The 15026-nt window shown below is 33.8% G+C and overlaps 1 protein-coding gene across 1 annotated transcript; it reads left to right on the forward strand.

Moving 5' to 3' along the window:
* Positions 1–3406: 3406 nt before the first annotated feature.
* Positions 3407–3868, forward strand: LOC133824285 (E3 ubiquitin-protein ligase EL5-like). Its single transcript, XM_062257161.1, has one exon. It carries the CDS (start codon positions 3407–3409, stop codon positions 3866–3868), a length of 462 nt encoding a protein of 153 aa, XP_062113145.1.
* Positions 3869–15026: the final 11158 nt, after the last annotated feature.

Consider the following 15026-nt stretch of genomic DNA (forward strand, 5'->3'; position numbering starts at 1 on the left):
TAATTGAGAACAAATGCGGGACTTGGAACACTCCTAAATCCAGCAATAAAAATGGTGAGTATTTCTAAAGGAAAAAGATGAAAGGAATAGAACTAAATCACCAAGAGGAAAATTACGGAAAAGACAACTTAAGTTCAAAGAACTTAAAAACCTAACCACAAAACCATAACAAAATTTAGAACCTGAATGAAAACTAAAGAAAATAAGGAATCAAACAGAATTGAACTTAAGAATAAGGGTACCTCAGTTGACCTTATGGATTCGTCTAACTCCAATGCCGAAACACTTTAATCCTCTCTTCCCAAGTGTTTGATAAAGCTTAAGAATGGCAAAGCTTTCTCCCAACCCAAGTGTTTATCACTCTTAGGTCCCACTTGCACCTTGGAGTCTGATCACAGCTGAAGAGTGAATGGAAGGGCTGGGTTCTAAGTCCTATTTATAGAGTTCTAGGAATAAAGATCTTCTTTTTGGCTTTGAATAAAAATAATGAATTTAATTGCAAATATTTGAATATTCTTTAGTCAAATGCTTAGGACTCGGTCAAATCGTTCAAAGGTAGGTCTAAGGTGTCAAAGCTTGTTTTAAAAATAAAAATAAAATAGAATCCTATCTTCTAACTTCCTAAATCTCGTAACTCTAAACTCACATGTAGTAAAATCAACATAACTAGAGTTGTAGGACTCTGATTTAGACCATCTTTATATTTTTAGAAATCTGATTCAATTATCTACAACTTTCTAGAAATACTATTTTTCGAAATTCATAATATAACTAGGTCAAATATAGGTCGGAAGTTACAGTACCCTAAAGTTACAGGAAAATCTATTTAATTATCTAAATAACAACCTAATCCACAAATTGCTTAACTAACCATAAAATAACAAACTCTAATTCCCTAATAAACATGCTTATGACAAGTGCCATATTCTTATTGGCTCTATCTAAACCTTAGGTTATAATAAATAATACACCTAGGACCATCAATATTAAGCAAACATTATGTTATAATTAATATTCTTAAACTATAGGTTAGACTTATAAAATTCATAACTATTGCTATTAGTTTCCAATTAAGTCCCGGTTTGAACCAAAATCCACCGAATCTAAAATACTACAACTACTACTATCTAGCTAACTAAGTAAAATTCAGGGACGCTACAAGATCCCCTTCTAAATTAACTACTATATCCTAGTGCAATGTTATCTAGTAATATTTTTCTAGAATCGGATCCCCTTCTAAATACACTACTATATCTTACTCAGCATGAAAACAATCTGAGAATCTAGCAGTAGTACTGGTTTACCAAGGTATGTTGGAACGATTCATTATGTCATAATTAGGTCTGCTTAGTGCAATGTTATCTAGTAATAATTTTTCGGGATCGAATCCCCTTCTAAATTCACTACTATATCTTAGTGCAATGTTATCTAGTAGTATTTTTTCGGGATCGGATCCCCTTCTAAATTCAGTACTCTATCTTGCATGACAACTATATGAGACCCTAGCGGTAGTATTGGTTTATTAGGGTACGTTGGAACGGTTCATTGTGTCATAATTAGGTCTGCTTAGTGCAATGTTATCTAGTAATAATTTTTCGGGATCAGATCCCCTTCTAAATTCACAACTATATCTTAGTGCAATGTTATCTAGTAGTATTTTTTTGGGATCGGATCCCCTTCTAAATTCACTAATGTATCTTACTCAGCATGACAACTATGAGACCCTAGCGGTAGTATTGGTTTACTAGGGTACGTTGGAACGATTCATTATGTCATAATTAGGTCTGCTTAGTGCAATGTTATCTAGTAATAATTTTTCAGGATCGGATCCCCTTCTAAATTCACTACTCTATCTTACTCAGCATGACAACTATATGAGACCCTATCGGTAGTATTGGTTTACTAGTGTACGTTGGAACAGTTCATTATGTCATAATTAGGTCATAATTACGTCGGATCCCATTCTAAATTCACTACTCTCTCTCACTCAGCATGACAACTATATGAGACCCTAGCGGTAGTATTTTTTTACTAGTGTACGTTGGAACGATTCATTATGTCATAATTAGGTCTGCTTAGTGCAATGTTATCTAGTAATATTTTTTCGGGATCGGATCCCCTTCTAAATTTACTACTATGCCTTACTCTCTAGGGCTACTATATGAGACTGTTGCAATATTATTGTTTGACTAGTGTTTGTCATAATTAGGTATGCTTAGTGCAATGTTATCTAGTAATATTAGATCGGGACCGGATCCCCTTCTAAATTCACTACTATGTCTTACTCTCTATGACAACTATTTGAGATTCTATTTGTAGTATTGGTTGACTAGGGTACGTTGGAACTGTTCATTATGTCATAATTAGGTATGCTTAGTGCAATGTTATCTAGTAATATTAGCTCGGGATAGGATCCCCTTTTAAATTCTCAATTGTATCAACTGAAAATATATTGTACAACTATCCGAGACTCTGTGATATTATATGAATCTCAAAATTTCAAGCCAAGATTCCCTAAAAAATGAAACTAACCATAGATTAATTACCCTCAACGAAAACTAATTTTTTTATGCATGTACACGTACGTTTGGCCTTTTTATTTAAAAAAGCAGAAAAAAATAACTATAATAATTTATGCAATTTAATACAATTACCACAATTTTTTAATTAAATGAATTTAAAAAAAATTAAAATTAAGTACAAATTTGATAAGATAAAACTTTCTAATTTTATGATTGGAAGACATTTAAAAATTTAATTAATTTTTCTTAAAAACCAAATAAATTTTGAGAATTTAATGAAACAACCAAAATATAATATTAATTAATAAAAAAATAAATGTAAAATTTTTTGGTTACCTTTCTTAAATCTAAAAAAAAAAATCATGTTAATGGAAATTAAGATTGGTAGCTTATCCATCTCACCAAGTTACCATTATTTATCTTCCCTGTGTTTTTATCATGTAACATATTTCAACCACTGTTATTAATTGTACCTATAATATATTTTTTAAAAAACATAACAACTTCATTGATGTCTTTTATTCTCTCTATTTTATTTGAATACACAAGTTGATTCTATTTATTTTATAGATCTCCTCCTCTTATATTCTCTACATATCTCATCTTTTGCTTATAGTTATAACGGAAAAGTAACTATTCTAGTCCCGGATTATGGCTCCTCCCGAAATTCTAGGTGATCCATACTACCAAATAGTAACAAGTGATATTGATAACACCATCAGACTAGGTGAAGGTTCCAATTCTTTCTTTATTATTCACCTCTTCGCAAAATTTTCACGACATCCACTAACTAGTAGGGAACCAAATTTTACAAATTGGATGGTCGATAACGGCATGGAAGACTCTGTTGCGATACTATTGTATTTCATTCAAGACAAATGTTGATGGCCAATGAAAATAATCATGCCAAAGTTATCATTGACGAGATGCTAGGTGAGGCTTATCTCCATCCTTCTATATTTTCTCTTTCAGATAAAATTATTGATTACGCTAGAAAGATGTGGAACGAAGAGGATTTTAATTTCTGTGTAAAAGTGGATGTTCATGTTTTTGTTTATGATCTTCCTCCACAACACGATTCTGACATTGATGGTGACGTTGATAGTGAAGATTATATGGATAATATGACTATTAATTTCGTGGCGGAAAGCGAGCAATCCATTGAAAGATTGGAGAAAGTTTTGATTAAAGATGATCAAATTGTATGTTCTATTTGCTTTGAGAATGTTCATGTTGGTTTGGAAGCTACAAAGTTACCTTGCACACACACATATCATGAAAAATGTATTGTTCAGTGGCTACAAACTAGTAAATTTTGTCCAATATGTCGATTTGAGATAGTTTAAAAACAATTATTTTTATATTTGTTACACAAATTTCAGCATGTATTAAATCCTATTATATACTAATATTCTGAGTTTTATTTACAATTTTTAAATATAATTTTGAAAATGTAGGAACATTTGAATTTCAATATTCATAGAACAAAACATCACATGTTTAATTAGAAAGACATATTCATTTGAAAGATACATATTCATGTTCCCAATAAAATAATAAAAATAAATACAATAGTTATATATTTATAAATGAATTAATCCACATTTATTCTATCAACACAAATTTATCTACAATTATTAAATGACATGTTCACATTAAAAGGCAAAGGTTCATAGAACCTATACATATTTTCGAAATACCCTATTTTAATGCAAAAAAATAATCCAATAATATTTTAAAATTTATAATTTTTTACATCAAAGATAATTATTATGGATGTAAATTGTTCAACTTCCCATATTAATTTATGATATTCTCTATTTTTTATTAATTTTTAATTGTTATTATCTAAATCCTATTAATTTTTATCATGTTTAAATATAATATAATACTTTCAAATTTTCAACCGCCCCACTAATGATATTAAATGCACATCTTCATATTCAAATACTATAACCAACTATCTATCCTAGCATTAAATAAAAAAATATTAATATTGCACAATTGTGGTTCTCTAAACCCTAATTTCGAAATTTGTAATGAAAATTTTGAAAATTATAACAATTATATTATTACACATTAATTAGGGTTTACACTAATTACTATTTTGAACAATTAATTATTGAATATATGTTAAATATTAAATGCACGTCTTCATATTCAATGACTCTAACCAACTATCTATATCCTAGCATTAAATAAAAAAATATTAATATTGCACAATTGTTGTTCTCTAAACCCTAATTTCGAAATTTGTAATGAAAATTTTGAAAATTATAACAATTATATTATTATACATTAATTAGGGTTTACACTAATTACTATTTTGAACAATTAATTATTGAACAATTAAATATTTAATATATATTAAATATTAAATGCACATTTTCATATTCAAAGACTCTAACCAACTATCTATATCCTAGCATTAAATAAAAAAAATTAATATTGCACAACTGTGGTTATCTAAACCCTAATTTCGAAAATTATAATGAAAATTTCAAAAATTGTAATGAAAATTTCGAAATATTATTGGATTTATACATATTTTCAAAATTGTAAAATTATATTAAATGCTATTATAATTTCGAAATTTGTAAGTATCAACTTTTCAACCACCCCACTAATTATATTAATTAATGCTATTATAATTTCAAAATTTATAAGCATCAACTTATTAATATGGTATTGAGAAGTGGGAATTGTTAATGCACATCTTCAAATTGAAAGATTCATAGACTATCTATATCCTAGCATTTAGTAAATAATTAATTATTATATAAAAATATATTTTTTTATCATTAATTTCGTCTACAAAAATATAGGGTTAATTATTGTTTTTTCTCAAATATTATAAATATGGTATTGAGAATTGGAAAATTTAATTCATTTGCATAATTAGTGCCTACACTAATAATTAGTTTGAACAATTAAATGTTGAATATATGTTAAATATTAAATGCACATTTTCATATTGAAAGACAATAACTAACTATCTAAACCGTAATTTCGAAAATTATAATTAGATATGTAAAATTTATTAATATACAAACCCTAATTTCGGCTATACCAATTGTGGTTTACAATTAATATTGAAATTTTTGAAGATTAAAAATACAAAATAATTGCACATCTTAAATGTTCTATTGAGAAGTGAGAATTGTTAATGCACATCTTCAAATTGAAAGATTCAAAGACTATCTATATCATAGCATTTAGTAAATAATTAATTATATAAAAATATATTTTTTATCATAATTTCGGCTACAAAAATATAGGGCTAATTTTTTTTTCAAATATTATAAATATGGTATTGAGAATTGGAAAATTTAATTCATTTGCATAATTAGGGTTTAAAGTCATTTTTTTATAATTAATTTCGGCTACAAAAAATAGTGCTAATTATTATTTTTTTTAATATCATATTGCAAATCGAGAAATTTAATTAATTTGCATAATTAAGAAAATAAATTTCAAAATAGGAGAAGTAATTTAATCATGGTATTGAGAATACATCAAGAAAAAACTATAACATTTAAAAAAACCAAAAACTAAACCAAAACCATCAAGGTCAACATTATTATATTAATCATAAACTAAAAAAAAAACATTTATAAAAATACATTAAGAAAAAACTATAACAATCATAAAAACTCTTAGAAATCTATTGACGTTGCTTTGTAGTTTTAATTGTTTCATCATCTATTAGCATCTTCATATACTTTTCAAGGCGTTTTTTGTCACCGCCTGTTAAAACTTTGAAGATTTATTGTTCACCAATCTTAACTTTCACCATTTCTTCATTCTAAATTTGGATCTCCAACATCAAGTTTCTAACCATAAGCTTGGTTAACTCTGCTCTTTTCTCTTGTTGGGCGATGGAGAAGTTGATGAGATCACAAACGTTGCTCCGTGGGACATGATAGTCTCTTTCCTTGACCAATGTTTCTACTATTGACAATTGCTCCCTTAATACATCAATCATAACCAGAATTGGTAATTGAAAGGCAATGAAATCTTCCATGTTCAACATCTATTCTAACTCTAACCAAATATAAAGATTTTTTTTCTATATGTCTTTGACATGTAGAATATATAGGACAATACTCTAACCAAGTATTATGAAGCTATGCAACCTTTTCAAAGTTTTTTTAATATAGAATGGGAAATTTGACTTTTTATGCTTAATATGGGGTTGCAATTAAAAAATATGCTAGGCATTTTTAACATTACAAAATAATGCCAATTCATTTTTGGATACCCAAAATACCCCTAAAAACAACTATCTCCTCTCTTCCCTCCTCCTCTCTTCCTTCATCCTCTCTTCCTTCTTCTTGTTTCTGCCTCACTCTCACTCACCTCACCTCACCTCACACCACCACTAAGAGCACCATGGTAGAACCCCATCGACCAAGGGACTGCCAATAAGAAAGCCATTTGTAGAGGGGGATCAAGACCAAAGTAAGGGTTGAGAAATCTTGGAGAAAAATTTAATGGGTAAGAATTTTTTTTCTTAAATACTTGGATTAGTGATATTTCCTTTAAACTTTTTGAGAATTTCGAATAGTTTTGAGCAATATTTGTACATTTTTTTGGGTTTTTTCTGGTTTTTTATCGATCTGCGTTTTCTGGGAATTTTCTGGGTTTGTGTTGTGCTCGATGGGTGCTCGATGCCTGCTCGATGCAGGCTCGATGGCACATCAATTTTAGGGTTGCATGTTCTGCTCGATGGGTACTCGATACCTACTTGATGGTAATGTGCATTCTCACTATTTCATGCATGCTCGATGGATGCTCGATGCCTGCTTGATGTAGGCTCGATGGCACATCAATTTTAGGGTTGCATGTTCTGCTCGATGGGTACTCGATACCTACTCGATGGGTACTCAATGGTAATGTGCATTCTCACTATTTCATGCATGCTCGATAGATGCTCGATGCAAGCTCGATGGCACATCATTTTTTATGGTGGCCACATGCTATGTGCCGTTGCTTTGGATGCGAATAGTCATTTATATCCAATTGCGTTCGGGTTGGTGGATATTGAGAACCACAACTCGTGGAAATATTTCATGACGAAGTTGAAGGAAGCCATTGGGGACGTTGATGACTTGGCCTTCGTGTCAGATAGGCATGCGAGTAATATTCATGCTCTAGAGGTTGTCTTTCCTGATGCCTACCACGGCGCATGCTACCATCACATCAGTATGAATGTGAAAGAAAAGTTCAAGACTGATCACTGTCACAGTGAGATGTGGGCAGCAGCCTATGCATGGAAGAAGACCAAATTTCTAAAGCATTTTGAAAATATTAAGCGAATGGATCCTCCTATAGCTGCCTATTTGGAGGGAATTGGTTTCGATAAGTGGTCTCGTCCTTTCTTTTCCTGGAAAACGATACAATATAATGACAAGCAACTACGCTGAAAGCTTCAACAACAAGACCAAGGATGCAAGAACCTTTCCAGTTACAATTTTTTTAGAATTCATTTGGTTCACACTATAGTCTTGGTTTTCTGAACGACGTAGTGTGACAGAGAAGACTACCACCAAATTATCCACCCTGATGGAGGCAGATGTATCGAACAATGCTGACAAAGGAAGGTTCATGAATGTCTATGCCCTTAGTCAATTCGAGTTTCATGTAATTGGTGCAGACAGCAATGCTGAGGTGAATTTGATGACGAAATCATGCTCATGTGGGGTATTCCAGCTCATAGGCACACCTTGTCCCCATGCAGCTGCAGTAGCTATAGAGCATGGAGTGAACCTTTACTCTTTGTGTTCACCGTTTTACACCATTGAGTCATGGAGAAATTCGTACAAAGAAACCATTTACCCAACTGGGAACGAGGATGACTGGATACTTCCAGTTGACATTAAGAATATGGTAGTTGGTGTACCCATAGAGAAACAACAAGTTGGTCGGCCAAAAAATCCAAAGCTAGGAAGACCAAGGACAAACCGTTGGCCATCTTGCGGGGAAAAACCAGTTACAATGCGTAAGTGCAGTAGATGTGGTGGTCGTGGCCACAACAAGTCCTCATGCAAAGCTCGACTTTGAGTTTATTTTTTGTTGTATTTTATTTAAACTTGAAGTTGAAGGTTATTTTTCATTTTCCTTTTTTATTGTCGTTAATGAATTTTGGTCGTTAATTGTCGTTAATAAAAAGATGCTCGACTCAAAAATTTTTCTTAATAATCTAGATTTTAAGCAAATAAATATAACAAGAGAATGTTCAATGTCTAACATTTTGATACCATAAGTCAACTGTCCATTTGTTTCTGAACAACTCCATGTTGTCATCGCAAATCGTGTCAAGTGGTAGCCTACCCAATAAGTGTTCGATGTGCTTGATGGCGTACACACCACAATCTCCACTGTAACCAAAACATAAATTGCATTAGTAACAAAATCAACATAGAATTTAATTTAAAAAACTTGAATAAAATCTAGAATTTTGATTACCTGACTTTGGTTTGGGGTACTGAATCAACTGACATGCGGTGCACATTGAACCCTTTGCATCTTTTAGCTCCAGGTGGAATCGTCAACCGAGGGTCGTCCTTGAAAAGTTGTGACTGCAATAACAACGATGGGAACAAAGTAGACCATGACTTCATAAACAATTGCAGTTGTTTATCACTTATCACGGTCATGTCCAAATCATAAACATTCAGAGTCTAAGTAGAAATGGAGGCTTCAACTGCAAACCAATGCGCTTGAAGGTAGTTCCGGCACCAATATACAGTGTCTACTCCCTTCCACGATGCCAGAAATTGATTGTCAATTCCCGTAATCATTGATATCACATCTGAATCCCACAAAAACCTTTTCTTATCCACTTCCTTGGCATTCTGATATGCATCATAACGGGTCAGTACCACTTGTGAGAACATAATATTCATCACAACAACATCTTGCCGATACGCCCCGGGATAGAACTGTCGACGCCTACGTAGCATATGCTTGGCCGCATCAATATGCTGCAAAAATGATAGGAAAGCAATTAATCAGCCTATCGAAACCCCTATCAAACCCATATCGAACCCCATCGAACCCCCTATCGAACCCCCATCGAACCACTATTGAAACCCCTATCGAACCCCCATCGAACCCCCTATCGAACCCCAATCACCTGCCTATCGAACCCTTATCACCTACCTATCGAACCCTATCGAACCCCAAACCACCTGCCTATCAAACACCCAAACCACCTGCCTATCAAACCCCTATCGAAACCCCATCAAACCCCTATCAAACCCCATGAACCCAAACCACCTGCATATCGAACCCCTATCGAACCCCATGAACCCAAACCATCTGCCTATCGAACCCCTATCGAACCCACTATTTATACCAGATAACAGATATTAATAAAATTACTTACCCCATCATCGATCCAAAACTGTGGTGTCTTCATCGTCAGAAACCAACTCGGACCATACACACCAGTTTGGACATCCCTCTTCGTCTTGTTCGGAATATCTCCAAGCAACCACTTGCCGACCGTCCTGTACTGTGTAGCAAGTGGCTTCTTTAGAGGGTCGAGGACTAATGACACGTCATCAATCGCATCCAAACGAGCTTTCTTTCTGGTTGGGTTGGTGTAGTCTTCAAATTTCTTAGGTTTGCGTCTTTTCCTCTTGGCCAATTCAAACTCTACACCAGCAACATCCCCAGGTTCTATAATAGCAACACCTGGGGTCTCAGGATTTGCTGTGAGTACTATCGGGGGAGGAGTGCCTATGTCATGTGAGACAAAATCATCTGGGAGGTCAAGTGAGTCGGAATCAGAATCATTTGGAAGATCTTATATGAATGTCAAGATCTTATTGACAGCATCCATGATGACCGCTTGGTTCTTTAGGATGCTATCCTGACGACTCTCGACTCGCTCCAACCTCTCCAACACCTCCCGTAAATCAGGTTGATCAGGACTGGGGTGTACCGATGGGGCTGGGTCCAAGGGTGTGGGGCCGATGGGGACTGGGGTATCCTCATCATCAGGGCCATCAACAAAAATATTGGCTGCCTTCGCAACCTCAGCAGCTATCTTCGCCACCTTCTCAAAATCAGTGGGAGTTTCTACCTCTTCTTCTTGGCCAACCCGAGATACAAGGGAGCATCACCCTCCGTCAGAGTGCTATAATAATCTATCTCCGAAGGCTGGGGCTTCAACATGGACAACACAATCAACTACATCAAATACAAAGCATTAAGTTAGTTTGAAACTACCAAAGAATACTCTATTTTGACATAATATAGCAGAACTTACACTCGTCTTCTTGAACATCGGTGCAAGGTCAGCCTTCGAAATAGGACTCTCCTTATTGCTCGACCAACTGAGCATCCTCGGAAACTGGTTTCCATGGTTAATACCATACTCACGTGCAAACTACTAGATGGCTTCGTATGCCCAATACTCCAATGTAGGGACATAACCATACAAACTGTATTTTGCTTCTTTCTGTTTCCCCTTAACTTCCTTCTTCTTCTCATAGTTCCTCTTCTGATGATGCATGTCTTTCTTACATGAATCCATAAGCTTGTTAAAAGACACCTTCCCCCATGGGTAAGTAAAGAAGTACTCAGTGTCCTCCACCATCTTCAGCGAATCTATCCAGACATTTAACTTGCCCTCTCGTGCAAGTAAAACCCCCTCAACAAAGAAACATAGGCCCAACTTGTAGGCATCTTCAACTACAGTGCAGTTTTTTAAAGCAGCCTCCAAATGCATTATCTTCACTGTTTCTTCATCATTAAAGTACTCCTTGATTAAGCGGTCACTAGTCAAGTATTTCTTCAAATCAGTCTCAGATGGCTTGGAACTGAAGTCCAACCCCGTAACCAAAGCAAACTTGCCTCTACCAAATCTACAGGGTCTAGATCCCAAATGTAAATGCAACTCATCCTCTTTGATGCACTGGATCTTGTGCAATATTAATTGATGTATGAGAGATGCAGAGAAGTCTAACTTCTCAGCCATGAAAAATTGTTTGAAAGGGGATTTCTTCACCCTTTCTATCAACCCGAGCTCCTCAAACTTGTCCTTGATTGTTTTAAAGTAACCATTGCCCCTATATGTGACTCGTCCAAGAAAGTGATTTGTCAAGGGTAAAAGAAACTTTGGCATCTGCAAAAAATAAAGATAAAAATAATACAGTTAAACAAAGTCGCGTGAAAAATCCATAAATAAACATACATGCAACCATCGAACCCTTATCGAACCCCTATCGAGTACCCATCGAACCACCATCGAACCCAACATAAGACCCAATCCATCGAGCATGCATCGAACCCCCATCGAGCATGCATCTAATTTCTTAGGTTTAAACCTGGAACCCATAATGGGCCTACCCCATCGAACCAACATTGAACCCCTAAGGCCTACCCTATCAAACCAACATCGACAACCATCGAACCCAACAAATACCCAACCCATTAAGAATGCATCGAACCACCATCGAGCATGCATTGAACCCCCATCGAGCATGGAACCTAAACTTGGAACCCTTAACGGCTTAACCTAATGAACCCCCATCGAGCATGCATCGAACCCCCCATCGAGCATGCATCGAACCCCCATCGAGCATCGAACCTAAACTTGGAACCCTTAATGGCTTAACCTATCGAACCCCCATCGAGCATGCATCGAACCCCCATCAAGCATGCATTGAACCCCCCATTGAGCATGCATCAAGCCCCCATCGAGCATCGAACCTAAACTTGGAACCCTTAACGGCTTAACCTATCGAACCCTTATCGAGCATGCATCGAACCACCGTCGAACCCCCGTCAAACCACCATCGAGCAACCTTACCAGACCCACAAAAATCCTAGACTTCACTCTTAACATACCCAAACTAATCCATACCCAAAACAAACCAGATTCAAACACAAGTCTACAAACACGCAAACAATCCGACACTAATCCATACACACAAACAATCCTAAAATATATCACTACAAACACAAATTCAATGTAATAAGCTTACCTTTGTTTTGGGTATGGAGAAACTCGAACCGTGGATACCCAAAATGACGGACGAACGGTGAGAGGCGAAAGGTCGTGGGTTTTGGATGAGGGACGGACGGTGAGAAGCAAGACGCGAGAGGCGAGAGACGAGAGGCGAGAGGGGAGACGACGGGCAGCAGCGCGGGGTTTCGACGGGGGCTGCGACGGGGGGCAGCCCGGCTTCGACGTGGGCTATGACAGGGACTCGATGGTATGGGTCTGGTTAGTTGAACGGTCGGGGGAGAGCTTGAACCGATAGTTTGAGAGAGAGAAGGAGAATCAAAAGGGGGATTGGGGGGAATTGTGACAGGGGCATTTTGGGTACTAGCAAAACTTTTGGCATTATTTTGTAATGTTAAAAATGCCTAGCATTATTTTGTATTACACCACACTATTAAGCATAAAAAGTCTAATTTCCCTATAGAATTTTGGTTTCCTTAGGGAATTTTTTTGGCAATATTTAAAAATAATAATTAATATGGAATATATCTTAAATATTAAATGCACATTTTCAAATTCAACTATCTATATTCTAGCACATAATCAAAATTTATTAAATTATTTTTTTAAACCCATATATCGGCCACTACATTTATTAGGAGAATAATTATTTTGTTTTTTTAAAAGAAATTAAATATAGTTTTGAGAATTGTGAAAATTCAATTAATTTCCATAATTAGTATTTACACTAATTATTAGTTTGAACAATTAAATATTGAATATATCTTAAATATTAAATCCACTTTTTCAAATTCAAACACTCTAACCAACTATCAAAATCTTAGTATTAAATCAAAATTTATTAAATTAATACTTTAATATACCCATATTTTGGCCACAACAAAATATTAGAGAGAATAATTAATTTTTTTTTTAAAATAAATATAGTTTTGAATTGTGAAAATTCAATTAATTTGCATAATTAGGGTTTACACTAATTATTAGTTTGAACAACTAAATATTGAATATATCTTAAATATTAAATGCACATTTTCAAATTCAAACACTCTAACCAACTATCAAAATCTTAGTATTAAATCAAAATTTATTAAATTAATATTTTTATATACCCATATTTCGGCCCCAACAAAATATTAGAGATAATAATTATTATTTTTTAAAAAAATTAAATATAGTTTTGACAATTGAGAAAGTTGAACTAATTTGCATAATTAGGGTTTACACTAATTATTATTTTGAACAATTAAATATTGAATATATGTTAAATATTAAATGCACCGCTTCATATTCAAAGACAATAACTAACTATCTAAACCCTAATTTCGAAAATTATAATTAAATATGTAAAATTTATTCATATCCAAACCCTAATTTCGGCTATACCAATTATGATTTACAATTAATATTGAAATTTTTGAAGATTAAAAACAAAAAATAATTACACATCTTAAAATTCAAGGACTCCCCTTTTAGATAATAATAGTATTTTTCAAGACAATATAGATATTTGAAAGGGTACAATAATAAAATTAAAACCAACAAAATTAAACATAAAAATACTTGTGGAAACAATAAAAAAATAAAAAAAACTACTAATCTGCGACCTTCCTCTTCTTATTGGTGTGATCTTCTCCGATCGTCATCTTCTTTGTTGGATTTTCACTGATACGACGAAGAAATTTCATAGTTACCTCTTTGTGGTCTTCATGTGGCACCTTCCCAATGTGTATGCAACTTCTCTTGATCTTTGCTAGTTCAATTTTCCATTTATATATTTCCTCCTTCAAGTTTTCAACATATAACTTGGTTAGTTCCCTTCTCATTGTCTTTGATATACTGGCAAATGGATAAGGAATTCGACCACCATCTTCAAAATGTGTACCGTCTCCAACCTTGGTGATTGGTAAGGTAGGCAAAGTTTCGACAATCTTCATCAAGGATTGAAGATTCTCAATCATTCCTTCTACTAGAGACAAGTATTCTTGATCTACATCAGACATGGCTAAGAGTAGAAAGAGATGATAAAAAGTGCGTTAATTTTTTTACTAAAATAATAAGATATGTAGAGGTTCAAATTAAGGTGTGTGATATATAAATAAGCAGGGTTTCAAAGACATGTGACTGTTCAATATTTTTAAATAAATTTCGACCAATAACACTAAATAATTAAATAATTTTTGGCCATTTAATAGGGAATTGGATATTATTGGAAAGTGGATAATATGGTTATTTTATTAATAACTATGAAACACTTGAGCACATAAGATTCAGCCACCTATGCTATTTTGAAAATAATGGTAATTGGCAATTGTTAATAAATCCAGCAAATTATTAACAAAATTTTGGAATTGATAGTTATATTATAACATTAAATAACAAAACAACTTCCAATGTAGTACATTTGATTCCCTAAAGAAAATAAAGATGGAACATATGGTTATTTTTTATTTGAACCATGCATGTGATTGAAAAGCAAAGACTCATGATAATTAATTTCATATTCAACATCAAACAGTTGTTGCCTC

This window comes from Humulus lupulus, chromosome 3, assembly GCF_963169125.1.
Source record: "Humulus lupulus chromosome 3, drHumLupu1.1, whole genome shotgun sequence".
In the NCBI taxonomy this organism is placed as follows: domain Eukaryota; kingdom Viridiplantae; phylum Streptophyta; class Magnoliopsida; order Rosales; family Cannabaceae; genus Humulus; species Humulus lupulus.

Excerpts from the sequence above, each read along its gene's own strand:
- LOC133824285 (XM_062257161.1), top strand. The coding sequence starts at position 3,407 with ATGGCCAATGAAAATAATCATGCCAAAGTTATCATTGACGAGATGCTA.